The sequence below is a fragment of the Vanellus vanellus genome (assembly GCF_965231255.1).
Source record: "Vanellus vanellus genome assembly, chromosome: 5".
NCBI lineage: Eukaryota > Metazoa > Chordata > Aves > Charadriiformes > Charadriidae > Vanellus > Vanellus vanellus.
In genome coordinates, this window is record NC_138910.1 from 50,897,164 (window position 1) to 50,916,068 (window position 18,905).

The 18,905-nt window shown below is 42.9% G+C and overlaps 1 protein-coding gene across 1 annotated transcript in view; it reads left to right on the forward strand.

Annotated features, from left to right (window-relative positions):
• RASAL2 (RAS protein activator like 2) overlaps nucleotides 1-18,905 on the forward strand; it is a gene marked incomplete at its 5' end in the record, with an annotated part of 192,201 nt that overhangs the window by 91,864 nt on the left and 81,432 nt on the right. Inside the window, one exon of the mRNA XM_082483300.1 lies at nucleotides 5,229-5,355. Within this exon, the coding sequence (XP_082339426.1) occupies nucleotides 5,229-5,355 (127 nt within the window). The remainder of the gene's footprint in view (nucleotides 1-5,228; nucleotides 5,356-18,905) is intronic.

Below are 18,905 nucleotides of genomic sequence, written 5' to 3' on the forward strand. Positions count from 1 at the left end.
TGTTTGTGAAGCCTGTTCCATAGGGTAAGAGCTGTGAGGGCACAGTAAAAGCGTCTGCAAAATCAGTGCCATTTAAACAGGGAAAGGGAATGAGTTAGTGTTTATGAAGAGCCGTTTCAGACAGATAATCCGTTGCGCAGCACTTTCATGAGGGATGTGACAAATGGCTGCATCTGATTTTGGGCTGCTTTTTAGTTAGTCTTTGTCTGTAACTTGGCTGCTGTCCTGCAGAATCTTTTAATTTTGTGTTCAGCTGGAAACGAAGATGAACAGTTTTCACTGTGTTACACTCTTCCTTTTTCCTCCCTGCACCCAAAACCTCATCTTTCTTCTTGGATTTGGAGGTGTTTTTAATCAAGGGCAAAGGACAGTAAAGACCTACATCCACTGTGACGAGATCTACTACTTGTTGGTGCTGGTGACAGAGGCCAGTAGCAGGACATCTCTGATGCATTTTCCTCCTCTTCCATCTCCTGTGACTGACATCAGTAGTGCAGTGACAGTGGTGATCCCAAGAGAAAACAGCAAGAGCAGACACTGATGCATGGGTCCCCCAGGGAGGTTCTTCAGAAACACTCTCTGCCATTCTCAAAAAACTTGTCAAGTTGGCATCTTACAGCGAATATGTTTTACCTGTAAATAGGAGTTTGTCAAAGCTGAACCCAGATTTGCTTCAATTCCCAAATGAATTGAATGATTTATTTTCCAAAAGCCCAAAGAAATGTTTGTTGTCAACACTTTTAAAGTGGATTTCTATGTCAAAATCCTAACCAGTTTCTAACTTTCTTGTGGAAGGTAAAAACTAATTTTAATTATTTAACATTTTTTAACATGTTTTATTGACATGATTCCAAACTTTCTCACTATTAGTTCAGAAGAGGTTGCAAGTTCTCAAGTTTTTGTCATGAATCAGTCTTTCCAGTCTCCAAAAATCTATCTGCGATGAAGAAACATCTTTTCCTACTTTTTTTTTTAAGAGTCTAGCTCAGTTTACCTTTAAGAGGTATTAAATGCTTGTAAAGCTCTTACTCCTGCTTCTTCTGAAATCTCTCCATCATCAAACTACTAGATATTGCAAATATAGCCTTTTTATACTTAAAAAGCCTGTTCAGTGGCAGGTGAGCTGCGACGCTTTTAAAGAGTTTAGAGTCCAAGCTCTGAACCTGTCCTGGTTAAACTTTGAAGTTTGCCAGCGAAACATGGCCTGTGACTAAAATTGTCAAGATTGCCAAAATAGTCAGCATCTGGACTGTCCCTACATACCTTCTTGTCCCAGAGTTACACTGCTCAGAGTCCAGCCCTGAACCAGCAGCTTCAGCACATCGGCTCAGGGTCAGATGATTCCCAGTTTGGTGAAGTCTCAGCAGGGCAACGAACAGGATAACAAAGCTGGAGGGGGAAAAAAAAAAAATAAATCTGAAAGCCTAATTTGCCAGTAGAGTCCTGACTCTGCACGACTTTGTCATTCTCTTTGATCTTTTGCTGAACTGCTTGCTGGAATGGCAGGGGCTGGAGGAAGGTCGGGAAGATTGAGGGTGTCTAACCTGTTGTTTACATGGTATTTAGTTGTGCACTTGCTTATATTTCGGTCCCACCCAATCTGTGAATCCATTTGACCTACCACAGAGCGATTTATATACCTGTTTGAAAACGTGTCCAGCCCAGAGAGATGCAGAGCTGCTGACAGAGATCTTGTCGCATGTTTATGAAGCTGTATTTTTAAGAGCAGACTGATCTTATGCTAAGCAGTAAATACTGGTCCTGAAGGCTTGGAATTAGTTCATTTTTTGTGTCAGTATAGATGCAGACTATGGTTTTGGAGGGATGTTACTTACAATAATGCAGCACTTTTAAGTCGGACTTAGGGGGAATCTTTTTTTAGCTACTTTGCTGCTTTAATCTTGTCCATGAAATTGTGGGATGTTTGTATATTCTCTGGTGTTGATCAAGCTACGTAGCATTAAAGTGTTGTTCCTTATACAGTTTATAGGATTATTGAGTGAAATAAGCAGTATCAGATTTTTCCCAAGCCACTATAAATATGCTACCACACCAGTCCACACCAATCTTTTGCTGGTGTACTGCAGTAGATGAACATAGCTACACCGATGAACCTTTTTTCAGTCTGCAGCCTAACCATGTTTTCCTAGTCTGGGTAAATGCTAAGTACAAAAGGCTAAGTGACCCAGAATTAGGACCTGAGCTCTCAGGCAGTCTTTCTGTTAATGGCTCAGTTCCTCTTTGAAGATAAATCCTATCTCTGGTATGCAGAAGATTTGTTTTTGACACCGACTCCGGTGTGCTGCAGCCTGTTTGCTTTTCCCAAGGACAAAGAGGACAGCCTGGCCTCAATCACTATTCTCCTCCTCACCCTCGGCAGCAAGTCAGTACATCCGTAGCATCTTCTTGGCTATCATCGCTGTTCTCATATACGCTGCTATCACGGTGGTAGTAGTGCTTTTTTTCGTGTCAGTGGATTAAAAGAATGTTTCTGTAATCCCATGTCCAAAAGCACATGCAGATACTGAAGAGGTGTACTTAAAAGAAAAGGGATTGTATTCGTTTCCTAGTTAAAAAAAAAAAAAAATCTAATAGTGGGGAAGTCTACCCCACAGGAGTTGTACTGATATAGAGCTAGCAGTTAGGTGTAGGTGCAACAAGTTCACTGAGAAAGGAGAGTCGCTTGATGCTTTTAAGGTGTGCAGAAGCAGGAGGGTGCTATCACTGGTAGTAGCTACTCTGGAGATACGGCTTGCAGCATCCCACCAAAAATGCTCTGAAGGAAATCAGGAGAGGCAGAAGAGGTGGTAGAGGAGGAGAGCGTTTGGAAAGGAGTAGGACTACATGGAGCCTCCAGATGAAAACTGAAAATCTAATATGTGATCTTGATTGAATGAATGTGGCATAAACTAGCAAAATTAGTCTCTGCTTACTTTCCTAATATGCCCTCGCACATTCGTCAAAGGAGCTGCTGTAAAAGCCTACCAGCAAAGTAGCCTTGACAGAATAACCTCTAGGGATTTGGGAAACTTGTTTTGAAAAATGAGCACTGTTTGAAGGAGACAAATAGACTGGTGTAGTAATAAATAGCATTAAAAAATGACCTTAAGAGAATGCTAAGTGCTTAAAAGTCAGGAAATGCCAGAACTAGTTTGTGAGAGCCATTGTAGTGCAGCCTGTTTCTAAAATAGTACGCTATCTTGTACATATTTTACAACCTTCAGTACAAATGAATAATATCTTTTTGTTTGCTATTAATACTTGGTTTTCAGAGATGATTGAAGATATGAAAGGATAAGCAGTACAGGAAATATGACAGGGGCTTCTATTCCTTTAGCTGCAAGCTCTCTTTTACATAGCTATATGAAAATAAATTGCCATACTGCACGTATCGCAGTTGTACTGTTGAAGCCAAAGTGCGCTGAGATGTTTTGGGCACTGAGGGGTTGTGCCTACTTCCAGCCCCTGTATGCTGCATCTCTCCCTCATCCCTGGGGTTTCTTCCAACCCTTGAATACAAGGGTTTAAGGCGTCCCCACCAAGTACAGGTTCCAGATAGAGTAACAGACACCAGACCAACAGCTGTAGTGATAAAAAATTTATCTCTAAATGATGTTGCAGTAACAAATACAGATCAGGAGTATGATTATCCGGGTTGTTACAAGAAATGCAGTAACTCAGTAGCACAATCATCCAGGTTGAAACGACAGCAAATCCAGTAATTCACTGGTACTGAGCATGCATTAATATCTGAGCATGCAAAGACCTACAAAACCATGGTCATAACCATGATGATCAGGCAGGCCAGCAGGACACAGGGCATGGCTTCCTCGGACAAGCAACTTGGACCGGCCAGTGGGCTCAGGGAATTCTTAAGTCCCTGACTGGGGTGTCCTCTTGTTGAGACACGGAAGCACTATCTGGACTTGTTATTCAACCATCACATCCCACCTCTGGCCCTGCTCTGTGCCACTTCTTTGGGGCACGTGGGGCCCAGAAATACTGTATAAGGCAGTACTGGCCCCGGGTGCCCACCCCTTGGTAGTGACTCAATCAAGGAAACAGTAGTTATCGTGGGATAGTAATTTGGATTGCACCTCTGGCGAGCAGGTCTGAAGGTTTTGTCTGTCTCTGCAGACTTTCTATATGCAAAGTAACTAATGCTTGAATTAACCCGTGCTGATCATGTAAACAAAATTGGGATGCACAAAGGTGTGCGTATAAATTCATAAAGCAGTAGGGTTCTCTTCCTTATCCTCCAAATCCTTTTGTGCGTGTTTTTGGGATTGGATTAGGAGTACATCAGCCTCATTTCTTGTTCCCAGACATACAGGTTGTTGGACAAAGAGACTGTATCACGTAGGCTCTTTTAGAGGTCTTGGCTGTTGTCTAAATGCCCTGCAGCTGTAGTTATAGGTAACACAATTTATCACTTTTCTTCCATCATAAGCACCTCTCTAGCAAAATGTAGTCATCCAGTCAGGTGTTTAAGGGCAAGATTAGCAGGGGAGCAAACCCTAAAGCGTCAAGTTCTGCCAAAATTTCAGAAGGGAAACAAGATCTTTATACATTCAGTACTTTTAAAGAGAATTAGTGGACAGAATTTTATTATTATGAAATAGTGAGGACCCCAAGCCTTTCTCAGAGCCTTCTGAGGTTCCACTTTTATGATGAGTTTGACTTAATCATAGAAGGTATCCCCTTTCTCCACGTGCCCAACATGACCAGCAGAATGTCTGTTTTTCTCTGACATGCCGTAGCTGATCACTGAATATGTGCTGAGACTGCAAAAACGCTTTTGTAATCTCAGAGTTTCGCATGTAGCCGTCTGACCAGCAGCCTCTGCCCGACTTGCCCAGTGTGGAAGCGGGCAAGGCTGGGTAGCAATGAGTCTGGCATTGGAGAACCAGTTTTGAAAGGCAGAAGGATTGCCTTGTTAGATGGGTCGTCTGTGTTGTGACTTGATACCTCTGGAGCACAGGTTCCTGCACACCTGCATGCAGCCCTCTCGGGGCTGCGCACCCTCCTGCGTGCACTAAAGCTCCTCACTGCTGCAGTGCTTTCCCGCTGAGCCCGAGCCTCAGGAATTTCGTGGTAAGGCCGGGCACGCCTAACTGCGTCTGAAAAGTTATCACCAGATGAGTAGCAAATTAAGTTCTTATTAAGATGGCATATTAACAGCGTGGTCCGGTGGCAAATTAACAGCTGTCGGCATCCTTTTTTTGCAGGTGCCTATCGATGGGGTCCAAGAGCCGCCGGCGGATACTACCAAAGGGCGCTGCCTGCGCCGGACAGTGAGTGTCCCCTCCGAGGGCCAATTCCCCGAGTACCCACCAGAGGGGGCCACCAAACTAGGTAAGTCGAAAACTTGGCTGCAACAAATTGATTTTAATTTATAGCTGCAAGCTGTATCAGAGGGCACTGCTTCCCGGGCAGCATCCTTGCCGAAGGAGCCTGCTGAGGTGGGTAGCGTCGCAGCTAGGTGGTGATGGAGCTCGGGTGACCGTGGCATTGCTTGTAAATGCCTCCAGCAAAATGACTTCCAGGATTTATCCAAGCGTCAGTGAAGTTGTTATGGGGTAGCAGAGAAGCTGGGCTGTTGCTGCACAGGGAAGGTTTGTAGCTGTGTTTGTAAGATTACTAGACAGCCCTGGGATTTACAACTGAGAGCTGCTGAATGCAGGCCAACAGGAATGCAGCTTTTGCAGATAGCTGTAAGTGGTTCCCGCTGGTTTTGAGAACTGTTAGGTGGTTATGTTTTACCTCACTTTGAGTCTCTCTGAAATTTCCTTTGCTTCATATTTTCATAACGAGTACTGGATAACAGGTTTTTCTATAACTTACCTCATGCCTGTTCAGGGTGCAGTTCCTAAAAGAACCAACCAACTGCTTGCTGCTGTTGGCAATAATTATACATGTTGAAATCTAGGGAAAGCAAAAGAAAGGGCAGGTATTAAAAATGACAGACAAAAGCTCTGTTGCGGTAGTTTCCCAAGCCCAGATTTGGCCTGCTTCACCTTTTATTTCATCCCACCTGTGGTTCCATAAAGAGCATCTTTCCAATTCTTTCCGGAAGAAAGGAAGAGTGAAGGCAGGCAGCAACCACACACAAGTGAACTGTTCTTCCTATTCCAAACCTATGCTTCCCTTGGCATAGGCTGGTAGATCTAGGACCAATTCTTCCTTAGTTCAGCTGTAAAAAATATCAATCTTGGCAGAGTGAGCTATGAGGAAAAAAGTAACATGCGTCTCTAAACACTAAAGCAGCCTGGCATCTCTAGACAGTAAAGCAGCCTTGATAACATCATTATCAAAAATGAATAGCAGGTAAGGTATTTTTCATTTCACAGGCTCAGCTGTTTTCTGTGCCAAGGAATTTTATTCTGTGAGTGTATTACACACACGTCATTAAAATCCCACTCTTCTCGATAGTTAATTAACATTGCAACTGTAGTACTTATTCATTTGTACTTGCCAATAACACTACTTAACTCTTCCTTATTTGAAGAAGGCAGATAGGGTTCTCTTTTTGGTTTTGTTTGACTCCTGCATTACAAACCTGAAAAGAAACAAGGCAGGGCAGGGATTTAGGAGGGAAAACTGCAAAATACATGGGGATGAGTGGCATAAACAGAAACCTTACTGGATTTGTTTGTGGCATTTCAAATGCAGCTCTAAATGATCATCTTGTTTTGCCATGTATACTCATTCTTGTTTACGACTAAAACCAGTATTAAACACATTTACACAGTGTTACAGGCAAAGTACTTATTCCAGGTGTGTGGCTAGTGAGATAATGAAGAATCATTTTGCAGCCAGTCTGCACTAGGCAAGGAATGTTATTTGCAGCTTTGCAAGCTAGAAAGACCTTTAAAAGCTAGGATTTAAATGCCTTCTTTTTCTATACCATGTGCAAAAAACATGTAGATGATTTTCTAGACTTCACTGAGCATCTGAATAGCTGGAAATCCCAGTGTTATGGTTTTACATGTAACCTTATAACCTTCTTCATTTTTCTTGAATTGCTGTACAGAACAGATGACTGTGCTATTTGGGTATATGCCTTACTATGTATTTTTCTACAATTTTAGATGCGTGTGGCATCTTATAGTGTGCTCCTTGATGTACGCCTGACAAGAATATATTAAAAGTACAGGAGAAACTCATATCCACATGGTCTTCTCCATATGAGACCTGCAACTGTAGTGAATATAAACGGCACAAGGTGTGTAGCTAAGGGAAGTGGGCATGCAGTGGGAGGGGAAGAAGAAAGGCATGAGCTGGTGAAAAATTAAGCAGTGCCCATACTGTAAGGAAGGATGAGGCTAAGTGGGAGGGAAGGTTATATATAATCTCTGATTGCAGCACCCTAGGTTGTTACCTTGTTTTCACATCCTGGTTAGAAATGTCTCTTATCATGGTTACAGAATTTCTGCTAATAGAAAAAGTTGGTTGATAGACAACAATGGGAATAGCTTTGTGTCAAAGTGTCTCCTCTCTCCTCTCCTCTCGCCGAGGAGACCAGCTTCAGTGAATGTAATGTGTAATGTGCTCTAGGCAATCCTGCTTTAGCAGGGCAGTTGGACTAGATGATCTCTAGAGGTCCCTTCCAACTCTGAAAACTCTGTGATTCTTTGTTGAGCCAGAGGACAAACTAGTGAAGGAAACCATTGAATAACTTTATAAAGAGAAAGAAACGGATGGTGGCAGCCAGAATGTATCACCAGCAGTGCAGATAACAACTGGACTAAAATAGCTTTGGAATGGTCACCAAAAGCTGAAAAGTGCAGCAGAGGCAGCTGAAATATCTAGTAGAGAAATTGCTATGCAGAGCTGATAAGAATATCTAGCTTGTCCTAGGCAATCATGTGCATAACATGGCAACAGCAGGCGTTGCATTTTATGACGGTACCTGAAATTACTACTTGTAGATGAGCTCCTTAGGGCTGGATGTAGTGCAGAGGTTAAGCATAGCAATGACATTGGCTTTTTTTCCCTAAGTAAGTTTGGCATACCTCTTGATTGATTGACCGATTGATGGAAAAAAAAAAAAAGGGGGGGGGAGGCAGGGGGGAATCGGGTCAGGGAACTCTTTTTCATCTGTAGCACTACAGTTACACCTTGTATGAAACATCAGGAGTATCGTACGAAGTCAATCTTTTTGTTAATGGAGCAACTGGAACAGTGCATGTTCTTCAGGGGCTCTGCATAATCAGCAGTAGTACCCATTCTGCAAATTTCTGTGGCATTCTTTATAACATTGTGCACACATCCTTGTAGCACCATTCCTAGGAAGTGTGTGGGAGAGAAACAACCCACGTTACAGCTGAGAAGTTGAAGCAAGAGATGTGTAACTCGCCAAAGGTCAGCATTGAGTCAAGTGTGCCTTACCCAAGGGCTGTTGTAGACATTCTTGCTGTCTCTTTCATTTTTACCCTTGCTGCAGGGTTGGCTCAGCTGTTCGTGAAGCAGCTGCTGAACCACCATGGTTTACAGTCCCATGTACTAAGATAGACACCAATTTCCACATACTTCAGTACAGTAAGCTGTAATTTGTGATGGTTCAGCAGCTGTTAGAGGAGCAGCTGAGCCATCCCTTCTGTACAGACAGAAACCGCTGTGGTCACCCTCGAATGAGAGCCGGAGGGGCGGACACAAAGATAAAACACAAGATAGAAAGTGACTTGTTTAAACAGTGAAAACTAAAAAGATTATTTAAAAACTGTAGCTCCAGAGGATACTCACCGTCTACTGCTAGCTTAGGAGCTTGCCCTAGGCTTGCAGAGAGTGGAGGGGTTGTTTCTAGTGTTGATATTCTTCATTCGTATATGGAATGTACACTGTATACAGAGTTTTATCATCAAGCCATCCATTAAATATCATAGAATCATAGAATGGTTTAGGTTTGAAGGGACCTTGAAGATCATCTGCTTCCAACTGCCCTGCTGTGGGCAGGGACACCTCCCACTAGACCAGGTTGCTCAAAGCCCCATCCAGCCTGGCCTTGAACACCTCCAGGGATGGAGCGTCAACAGCTTCTCGTGACCAACCTTTTCCAGTGCCTTACTACCCTCAAAGTGAAAAAATTCTTCTTAATATCCAATCTAAATCTACCCTCTTTCAGTTTGAAGCCATTACCCCTCATCCTATCACTACATACCCTTGTAAAAAGTCCCTCCCCATCTTTCCTGTACGCCCCCTTTAGGTACTAGAAGACTGCTATAAGGTCTCCCTGGAGCCTTCTCTTCTCCAGGCTGAACAACCCCAACTCTCTCAGCCTGTCCTCATAGGAGAGGTGCTCCAGCCCTCGGATCATCTTTGTGGCGCTCCTCTGGATGTGCTCCAACAGGTCCCTGTCTTTCCTATGTTAGGGGCTCCAGAGCTGGATGCAGTACTCCAGGTGGGGTCTCGTGAGAGCAGAGTAGAGGGAAAGAATCACCTCCCTTGACCTACTGGCCACACTTCTTCTGATGCAGCCCAGGATATGGTTGGCTTTCTGGGCTGCGATCGCACCTTGCTGGCTCATGTTGAGCTTCTCATCAATCAGCACCCCCAGGTCCTTCTCTGCAGGGCTGCTCTCCAGCCATTCCCCGCCGAGCCTGTATTTGTGCTTGGGATTGCCCTGACCCATGTGCAGGACTTTGCGGTTGGTCTTGTTGAACTGCATGAGGTTGGCTTGGGCCCACCTCTCCAGCTTGTCCAGGTCCCTCTGGATGGCATCCCTCCCCTCCAGTGTGTCTACCTCACCAAACAGCTTGGTGTCATCGGCACACTAGCTGAGGGTGCAGTCAATCCCCCTGTCCATGTCACCAAAAAAGATGTTAAACAGCACCGGTCCCAGTACTGACCCCTGGGGAACACCACTCATAACTGGTCTCCGCTTGGATATTGAGCCATTGACCACAACTCTTTGAATGTTACTGTCCAGCCAGTTCCTTATCCACCAAGTGGTCCATCCATCAAATCCACGTCTCTCCAGTTTAGAGACCAGGATATCGTGCAGGACAGTGTCAACTGGTTTGCAGAAGTCCAGGTAGATGTTACCAGTTGCTCTTCCCTTGTCCACTACTGCTGTAACACCTCGCAGAAGGCCACCAAATTTATCAGGCACAACTTGCCCTTGGTGAAGCCATGTTGACTGCTACAAATCACCTCCTCTTTTCCATGTGCCTTAGCATAGTTTCCATGAGGATGTGCTCCATGATCTTGCTGGGCACAGAGGTGAGACTGAATGGCCTGTAGTTCCCTGGGTCTTCCTTTTTTCCCTTTTGAAAATAGGGGTTATGTTTCCTCTTTTCCAGTCAGCAGAAACCTCACCAGACTGACATGACTTCTCAAATATGATGGCTAGTGGCTTAGCAACTTCATCTGACAGTTCCCTCAGGACCTGTGGATGTATCTCCTCGGGTCCCGTGGACTTGTGCACTTCAGGTTCCTCAGGTGGTCTCGTGCCATGAAATTTCCTTGCTATGTAATCTGTATCATTGTAGTAATAGCCCTCTGTGAGTGAATAGGCACACTCTAAATATGTCATTTACTTGCTAGGATTTCATCTTGGCAGCACTTATCCAGAGGTGCTTCCATTCAGGGAAGCTAAAAATGTAGCTGTAATTTCTCCCTAACTCCAGCTTGACAGCCTCTTTCATTCTTCTTTCCAGTGTTACTTTCAATGGGCTAATTCTGTTATGAAGTGTGATACTGGCCCTGGAGACCAGCACTTAAATGCTATAGGAAGAAGTAAGAGGAAGAAAACTCAAACTGGTCCATCTCTTGTACTTGCCTCCAGTTCTGCTTCAGATCCTGCTCTTTATCTAACAGGTGTATTTTTTCCTGTTAGGGAGATTACATCCCTTGTAAAGGATCATTGTTTATAATAGCATATTGGAATTAACCATTCATACAGTAAAAGCATGATTCAGATTTCCACCATTCATACTGTTTGACAGACTAGTAACAGTTATTGCTTCCTTTCCCAAAATAATCCTCTTCTCTCTTACTCTGCTTCCTTCTCACCACCTGCTCACACTAAATGAGAGTTGTTAAGGAGCATACGTAGCAAAAGTTTTGATTCTGGCATCTGGGTGCATCTTTACAGCATTAATAAGAGATTTTTTTGCCTGCATATGTGAAAATATCAGGAGGGATTGAAAGTGAGGAAATGGTTTGGGGTTTGTGGTTTTTTTTTTTTTTGATTTATTTTTAAAATATTAAGAAAGAACATCATCAGAGATAGTTTTTTTGAGATTCTCCGATGCTTAGGAAGACTCATGTTGATGCAGATGGATTTTCCTTTTTATATTTGGAGATTAAGTCATCTGAGAAGAAAATGAAGACTGTTTCACTTGTTTCAACAAGTTATTCCTGCTTTTTCTCAGTCAAGCCTATGACTGCTGAATATGAAGGCTCTTGAGTAAAGATTGCTGAAAGCGGGTCAGAGGTGAAGATGCTCTTTGCAAATTTTCATTTTGTCCTTACCTTGAGTCAGTAGCATTGAGAAATTTTGGTTTGTATCCAGTCACTTGGTCTAATCAATGGGAAAACATAGTTTGTACCTTCTACCCACATGAACTGCTAGCGTGCTTGCTGGTTGTTGCCTTTGCTGATCTAATTGTTCTAAATATTAACATGGCATGTAAATGAGGAGCTCTGGTGGAATGGTTCTGCAATACAAACAAGCAGCCAGAGGTGAGGAGAGGAGGCAGGAACTCCTTACACTAACTTCTGTTGCTGACAAAAGTGTCTGGAACCACACAATTAAAACAGCTTTTCCCCTTCCTTTTAGCTTTTCCCCTTCCTTTTAGCTTTTCCCCTTCCTTTTAGCTTTTCCCCTTCCTTTTAGCTTTTCCCCTTCCTTTTAGCTTTTCCCCTTCCTTTTAGCTTTTCCCCTTCCTTTTAGCTTTTCCCCTTCCTTTTAGCTTTTCCCCTTCCTTTTAGCTTTTCCCCTTCCTTTTAGCTTTTCCCCTTCCTTTTAGCTTTTCCCCTTCCTTTTAGCTTTTCCCCTTCCTTTTAGCTTTTCCCCTTCCTTTTAGCTTTTCCCCTTCCTTTTAGCTTTTCCCCTTCCTTTTAGCTTTTCCCCTTCCTTTTAGCTTTTCCCCTTCCTTTTAGCTTTTCCCCTTCCTTTTAGCTTTTCCCCTTCCTTTTAGCTTTTCCCCTTCCTTTTAGCTTTTCCCCTTCCTTTTAGCTTTTCCCCTTCCTTTTAGCTTTTCCCCTTCCTTTTAGCTTTTCCCCTTCCTTTTAGCTTTTCCCCTTCCTTTTAGCTTTTCCCCTTCCTTTTAGCTTTTCCCCTTCCTTTTAGCTTTTCCCCTTCCTTTTAGCTTTTCCCCTTCCTTTTAGCTTTTCCCCTTCCTTTTAGCTTTTCCCCTTCCTTTTAGCTTTTCCCCTTCCTTTTAGCTTTTCCCCTTCCTTTTAGCTTTTCCCCTTCCTTTTAGCTTTTCCCCTTCCTTTTAGCTTTTCCCCTTCCTTTTAGCTTTTCCCCTTCCTTTTAGCTTTTCCCCTTCCTTTTAGCTTTTCCCCTTCCTTTTAGCTTTTCCCCTTCCTTTTAGCTTTTCCCCTTCCTTTTAGCTTTTCCCCTTCCTTTTAGCTTTTCCCCTTCCTTTTAGCTTTTCCCCTTCCTTTTAGCTTTTCCCCTTCCTTTTAGCTTTTCCCCTTCCTTTTAGCTTTTCCCCTTCCTTTTAGCTTTTCCCCTTCCTTTTAGCTTTTCCCCTTCCTTTTAGCTTTTCCCCTTCCTTTTAGCTTTTCCCCTTCCTTTTAGCTTTTCCCCTTCCTTTTAGCTTTTCCCCTTCCTTTTAGCTTTTCCCCTTCCTTTTAGCTTTTCCCCTTCCTTTTAGCTTTTCCCCTTCCTTTTAGCTTTTCCCCTTCCTTTTAGCTTTTCCCCTTCCTTTTAGCTTTTCCCCTTCCTTTTAGCTTTTCCCCTTCCTTTTAGCTTTTCCCCTTCCTTTTAGCTTTTCCCCTTCCTTTTAGCTTTTCCCCTTCCTTTTAGCTTTTCCCCTTCCTTTTAGCTTTTCCCCTTCCTTTTAGCTTTTCCCCTTCCTTTTAGCTTTTCCCCTTCCTTTTAGCTTTTCCCCTTCCTTTTAGCTTTTCCCCTTCCTTTTAGCTTTTCCCCTTCCTTTTAGCTTTTCCCCTTCCTTTTAGCTTTTCCCCTTCCTTTTAGCTTTTCCCCTTCCTTTTAGCTTTTCCCCTTCCTTTTAGCTTTTCCCCTTCCTTTTAGCTTTTCCCCTTCCTTTTAGCTTTTCCCCTTCCTTTTAGCTTTTCCCCTTCCTTTTAGCTTTTCCCCTTCCTTTTAGCTTTTCCCCTTCCTTTTAGCTTTTCCCCTTCCTTTTAGCTTTTCCCCTTCCTTTTAGCTTTTCCCCTTCCTTTTAGCTTTTCCCCTTCCTTTTAGCTTTTCCCCTTCCTTTTAGCTTTTCCCCTTCCTTTTAGCTTTTCCCCTTCCTTTTAGCTTTTCCCCTTCCTTTTAGCTTTTCCCCTTCCTTTTAGCTTTTCCCCTTCCTTTTAGCTTTTCCCCTTCCTTTTAGCTTTTCCCCTTCCTTTTAGCTTTTCCCCTTCCTTTTAGCTTTTCCCCTTCCTTTTAGCTTTTCCCCTTCCTTTTAGCTTTTCCCCTTCCTTTTAGCTTTTCCCCTTCCTTTTAGCTTTTCCCCTTCCTTTTAGCTTTTCCCCTTCCTTTTAGCTTTTCCCCTTCCTTTTAGCTTTTCCCCTTCCTTTTAGCTTTGTCTGAAAATATACTCCAGTTTCTTGGCTGGAGAAAGAATACCCACCAAGACTGAGGACAATCTGGGTAAGCAAGCCTTACACCTTTTAGGTGCTTCTACACAGTCAGCTCTACATATACAGTGTCTACTGCATGTCAATATCTATTCACCCTTGCATAGCTCTCTAGCTCATCTTTCGAAGTTTTGTGCTGGAGTCATCTTCGCTTCATCGGAGCACCAACTAGCCTTTAGTGCCTTAGTCCTCTCTGTAGAGCATTAATAGCTGTTACTCGGTTGCTGACCCCTATCTTGGTTCTGCAGGTCTTCTCCCTGTCCTTTGGTACAGTTGCACCCACGCAACCTACTGTTATCATTTGTTTTTCCCCCTGGGGAGGAATCTCCCGTGCTCTGATGAGTTGCCATTCTCTGAGTGTCTCTAAAGATTGCCTTTGCGACCACTAACATGGCAATGGAAGAGAAGTCATGCTGATGCCCTGTACTCAGCACTGCTGACGTACTGGGAATACTGGGTCCAGTGTTTGGCCCACTGCTTGAAGAAGGATGTTAAGAATCTGGAGACAGTCTAGCAGAGATCTGCCAAGGTCATTCTGTTCAGGAGTACGTGACCCATGAAAAGAGGCTGAGAGAGCTGGGCTTGTTTAGGCTGGCAAGAAAAAAAGAGGCTAAGGGGTTGATCGATAGTCTATGGCTACTTGAAAGACAGACAGCTATAATGGAGCCAAATTCTTCTCAATACTGGTAGATGATAAAACAAGGCAGAATGGCCACAAATTGCACTTTGGGAGATTCAGAATTGGAGATTAAGAGAAAGTTTGGCACCAGGAGGGCGGTACAGCACCAAAACAGGTTGCCCAGCAAGGCTGGAGAAACTTCATCCTTCTAGGTTTTCGTGGCTTGGCTGGACAAAGCCACAGCTGACCTTATCAGGTGTTGACAAAGCCCTGCTCTGGGTGAAAAATAGGACTAGATAACCTCCAGAGGTTCCTTACAACCAGTGTTTCACTGTTCCTCTGTTTTACTTTCTATCCCTTTTTGACTTTCTCTTCCTAGTACGTATCTGCCTGTTGTCATAAAGCAACTGTGACTTGTCTTGTGCAGAGGCTTCTCTGGTTGTTTTCAGTCTGTTTTTTGAATGAAATAAAACTGCGTCCCCCTTTCTCCGGTAATTTGTGTCTCCCAGCCGACAAATAGTGAATTTGAGAGAGAGAGAAAGGTCTCAGAGGTATTGAGTTCCTACAGCTTTCATAAAAATACATGGCCTAGTGATCATATGGGAAGGAGACTGGGCAAATTCTAATGAAAACAGTATTGCAATGTGTGTGCTCTGGTTAGGAGTTAAGCAGCAAAAGGCAAATGGATAGGAACCTAGGCTCCCTCATTTTCCTGATCACACAACTGTTACATAGTGGGCACCTTATCTGGCATTCTCGCTCAGTAGTAAATCACCCAAGTTGCATTTTTTCAAACCTGAATTTCTTCAAGTTAAGCATGTCAGTGAGAGGGCTGAGTTTCAAAGCAACTGCAGCTATTGCTACCTTTTACAGAAAGACAGAGGCTGCTAAAATTGATTTTAGATCTCTACACCACTTCAGGAGTGTACTTTAGAGCTAATGAATGAAATCTATCTTCTGCACTGTGGTGAATACATGTACAGTTTTGAAATTTGGTGAAGATGGAATTTTGAGTTTCAAATATTACTTTTAACTTCCTGATCCTCTGGCTTAGTTACACAGTTGATAGATTTTCATCTTAGCGATCCCCCCTTTTGCATTCCCTCAAGCTCATTTTTTCAGTAAAAGTCCCACTGCATTCAGAAAAATCTCTGGTCACGCAGACAAGGGAAGAAGTGATAAAAATGAAGCACCAATCTGTTTTGGAGCCAGATCCATACTGTATTGCTATCAGGTGACCAGTTAGCTGTGCAGAAATCCTGCCTCTGTACTGTTTTAAAATGTTATGTCCAGAGGCTTGGAAATGGAGGGAGCAACAGAAGATTAGTTAAGCGACACCTGGTTTCATTGCTGCCTGGTATGTACCTCTTGCAACAGTTCCTGCAAGCGGCTGCTGAGCCGTCCTACGTGAGGACGATTGCACCAAGAAAATGCACAGCCCGTGATCTTCCTTCAGGTAAAAACTTGGCAGGAGAGAACAGACGTTAGCTGAAAAGATTTCTAGGGTTATTTCAATAACTGCTGTTTCTAAGACAAGGTTGTTTGCAACTAAAACAGTCAAAGCTGAGCCTTAGTTTCTGTGTATTCCTGTTGGAATGAGTACTTTGTGATGAAAGAATTAATAGATTTACTCTGTGCTCACCACATAATTATGATCCTTGTGCAGTAAGGTTTAAGATGAATACCTGAAAAGGGTTACTGCTTGTACAGGGGCGGGGATGACAGTCTGTTTTGGAAGAAGAGAGATTGTTTGTGACCTGGTCAAAAGAATCTGCAATGCACCAATCTTTACATATTCACTAAAGATTTACTTAGGAAAGATGCAGGAATTTGAAATAATGGACTTCTAACAAAACTGTGCGCTGTCCCTTTACCTTCCACCACTCAACTTTGCCTACAAAGAATATCTGTTAGCAAGTGAGGATGGAAAAAATGCAGTTTACAACTCCCTGTATCTCAGCTGTAGGGATTTATGATGTGTCTTGATAAAAGAATTTTCCCAATAGCACTGTCTGCTTTTTCACTGTGTTCCTGTCTGCAAAATATCCATCTCCTGTCAACTATTATGCGTGGCAGGGATGCAAAATAGGGCTTTGGGTTTAGCCCTCAAATTGAGGGGTGTGTTGAATAGCAGTATCTCTGGCAGGAAGATGGATTCAGATGTGCTGACTTGACTTGTTTGCAGCTTTTTGGGTTTGCCCAATTTGGGCTTGCACAAGCGTGTTTGTATATACATGCACAAATATACATGTGAGACATTCGCATCCTCCTTTATGCAGACCCAGGAGTCTAAAGGGTCAGATGCATTACTGTCCATTGCCTATTTTGTTTAAATTAGCAACCCTCCATGAGTGGTTTGGGAATTATTTTTTTTTTCCTTTTTTACCTGCAAGTGCTTTGTACCAAAAATCTAAATTGAAAGGTCCCCAAGAGCTGAAAGGTGATACTCTAATGAGATCAGTGCAGAAAGCACTGCCTGTGTGCTTTGACACTGCTCGGTGGTGTCCGAAGAACTGGCTGTGTTTTTATCCGCTGCAGGTGGGTACTGTGCACATTTAGGCGCATGGCTCTGTTCTTCACTGTGCTTCAGCCCTGACCTGACGGTGTTGCCAGAACCCGTGCAGGTGAGCCTTTCATGATCTGAGATCTGAAGCCTCTGGCTCGCATAATAGCACAAATGAGGGTTTTATCCTTCGCCTGCTTCACTGTCCAGTGCATTGGGTCATGATCTCCTCGTGCTGTGACTGTTGGGTATGACTAGTAGGGATTGTAGCTATGCCAAGATCAATTGAAATTCTAAAACTTTAACTGTCTTTAGATGACATTGTTTACTCATCATGTTCTATCCCAAAATGCAAATACATGCAAACTGAGTTGCATTTTTAAAAACCTCCCGTGAAATACAGCTGCTTTTGGGCATCATTAAAGAGCCAACAGGCTACACAGGGAAACACCTACTGTGTGAAAAGTGTCCTGCCATCTTCTGCATCCACAAAAGACATTAGGAAACTTTGGGAAAAGCCCTGAAGTAATCTGAAATTTGGACAATGTACAGTGTAATTTGCCTGCCTTGGAAGGGAGAAGAATTTGGGCAACTCTGCTTGAAATTAAAACTGACTCCAGGGAAGCTAGATGTAGCAAAGAGAATGCCTGGATCTCAGTGACATTCCCCCTAGGCAATTGGAGTTATTTGTATACAGAAAATTGCCAAGCTGCTATCTTTTTCTTCTTCTATAACACAAGCAAAGCCAAAGGATTTTGTTTTGTTCTGAATGCTGCTGAAACTTTATTCCCTTGGACACAGATCATCTGTGCTGAAAGCCAAGTTTCGTCATGAAGCAAATTTTATCTGTTTAGATCTTAAACCTTTTTAGAGCAGAGATTAACAGGGGTATGAACACATAATCTTAACTATCTAGTATTGACGCATAATCCGTTAGGGTTTTTTTTTCCCCCTTGGAAATGTATTATTACATCCCTGCCTGCTACTTCCAGCACACACAAAAAATTGCGTTAGAGATTTTAAAATTTTGTGATGTGGGTATAAAGAACACTTGGTAAGTAGAGCATGCTGTCCAATGTAGTAATTGCTAAGAACTGGTAGCTCTTGGACCATCTGGGGCAGATTTGTTGGCTGTGTTCAAACCAGACCTCAGTTTATTATGAAGGAAGCTATCATTTTCCTTAGTTTCTCAAAACCAACAAAAAGTTACTTATTAAATTCTTTAGAGGAATCTACCTTAAATCATGCATGAACTTACTGTGGATTGTTAAATTTTGTAGGTTTTCTTTTATAGTTGTTTGATCTTGTGGCAAAAAGTAATTACACTTCACCCAACCATGTATACTTGCCTTTTTTCCTTCAGTAACAACCAGCTTTACACTTAATGGAAAATTAACCTTCTTTCCTACAGCCTGAATTTCCTTATCTTAAGTCTTGTCTAGAGTTAATTTGAACTGTTGAACTAAATTTTAAAACGTTGATGTAATTAAATGTGGTTCAGACTTTGGTATTGGTTGCGGAATTAGTTGCTGCTCAGTTTGTTGCTTTAGCATAAATTGATACTCGAAAATTCAAACACTTATGAAATTGGATTACGTGCATCTAGCTTGAAGTTTGTATGAAATTAAATATACAAAGTTCTCCCCACTGCGCAGGGGTGTGCAGACTCTTGTCTCCCTGCTTCACTCCCTCTTTGGTGCCAGTTCTGTCGCACGCTTGCCAGGTGAATCGATTCGACTTCATGCAGCGCAATCATATTCACATACATGTTGTGTTGATGGGTTACCTTTGAATCTGATCTGGTAGATGTTCCGAATAACCCTGCAGCCATGTGGTGGCTCCAACACAAAGGAGATGGTGGGAGCATGTTGCTTAAGGACAGTAGGAGAGCCAAATTGTTTATACTTCTGCGGTCACGCCATGTAGCAGCCTGGAATTAGAGTGGATCGGGTGTAATATGAAGCTGCTCTCTGAGTTAGCTTTGATCTAGCCAGTGGAGTCAAGGCAGCAGAGATTTGAACAAGG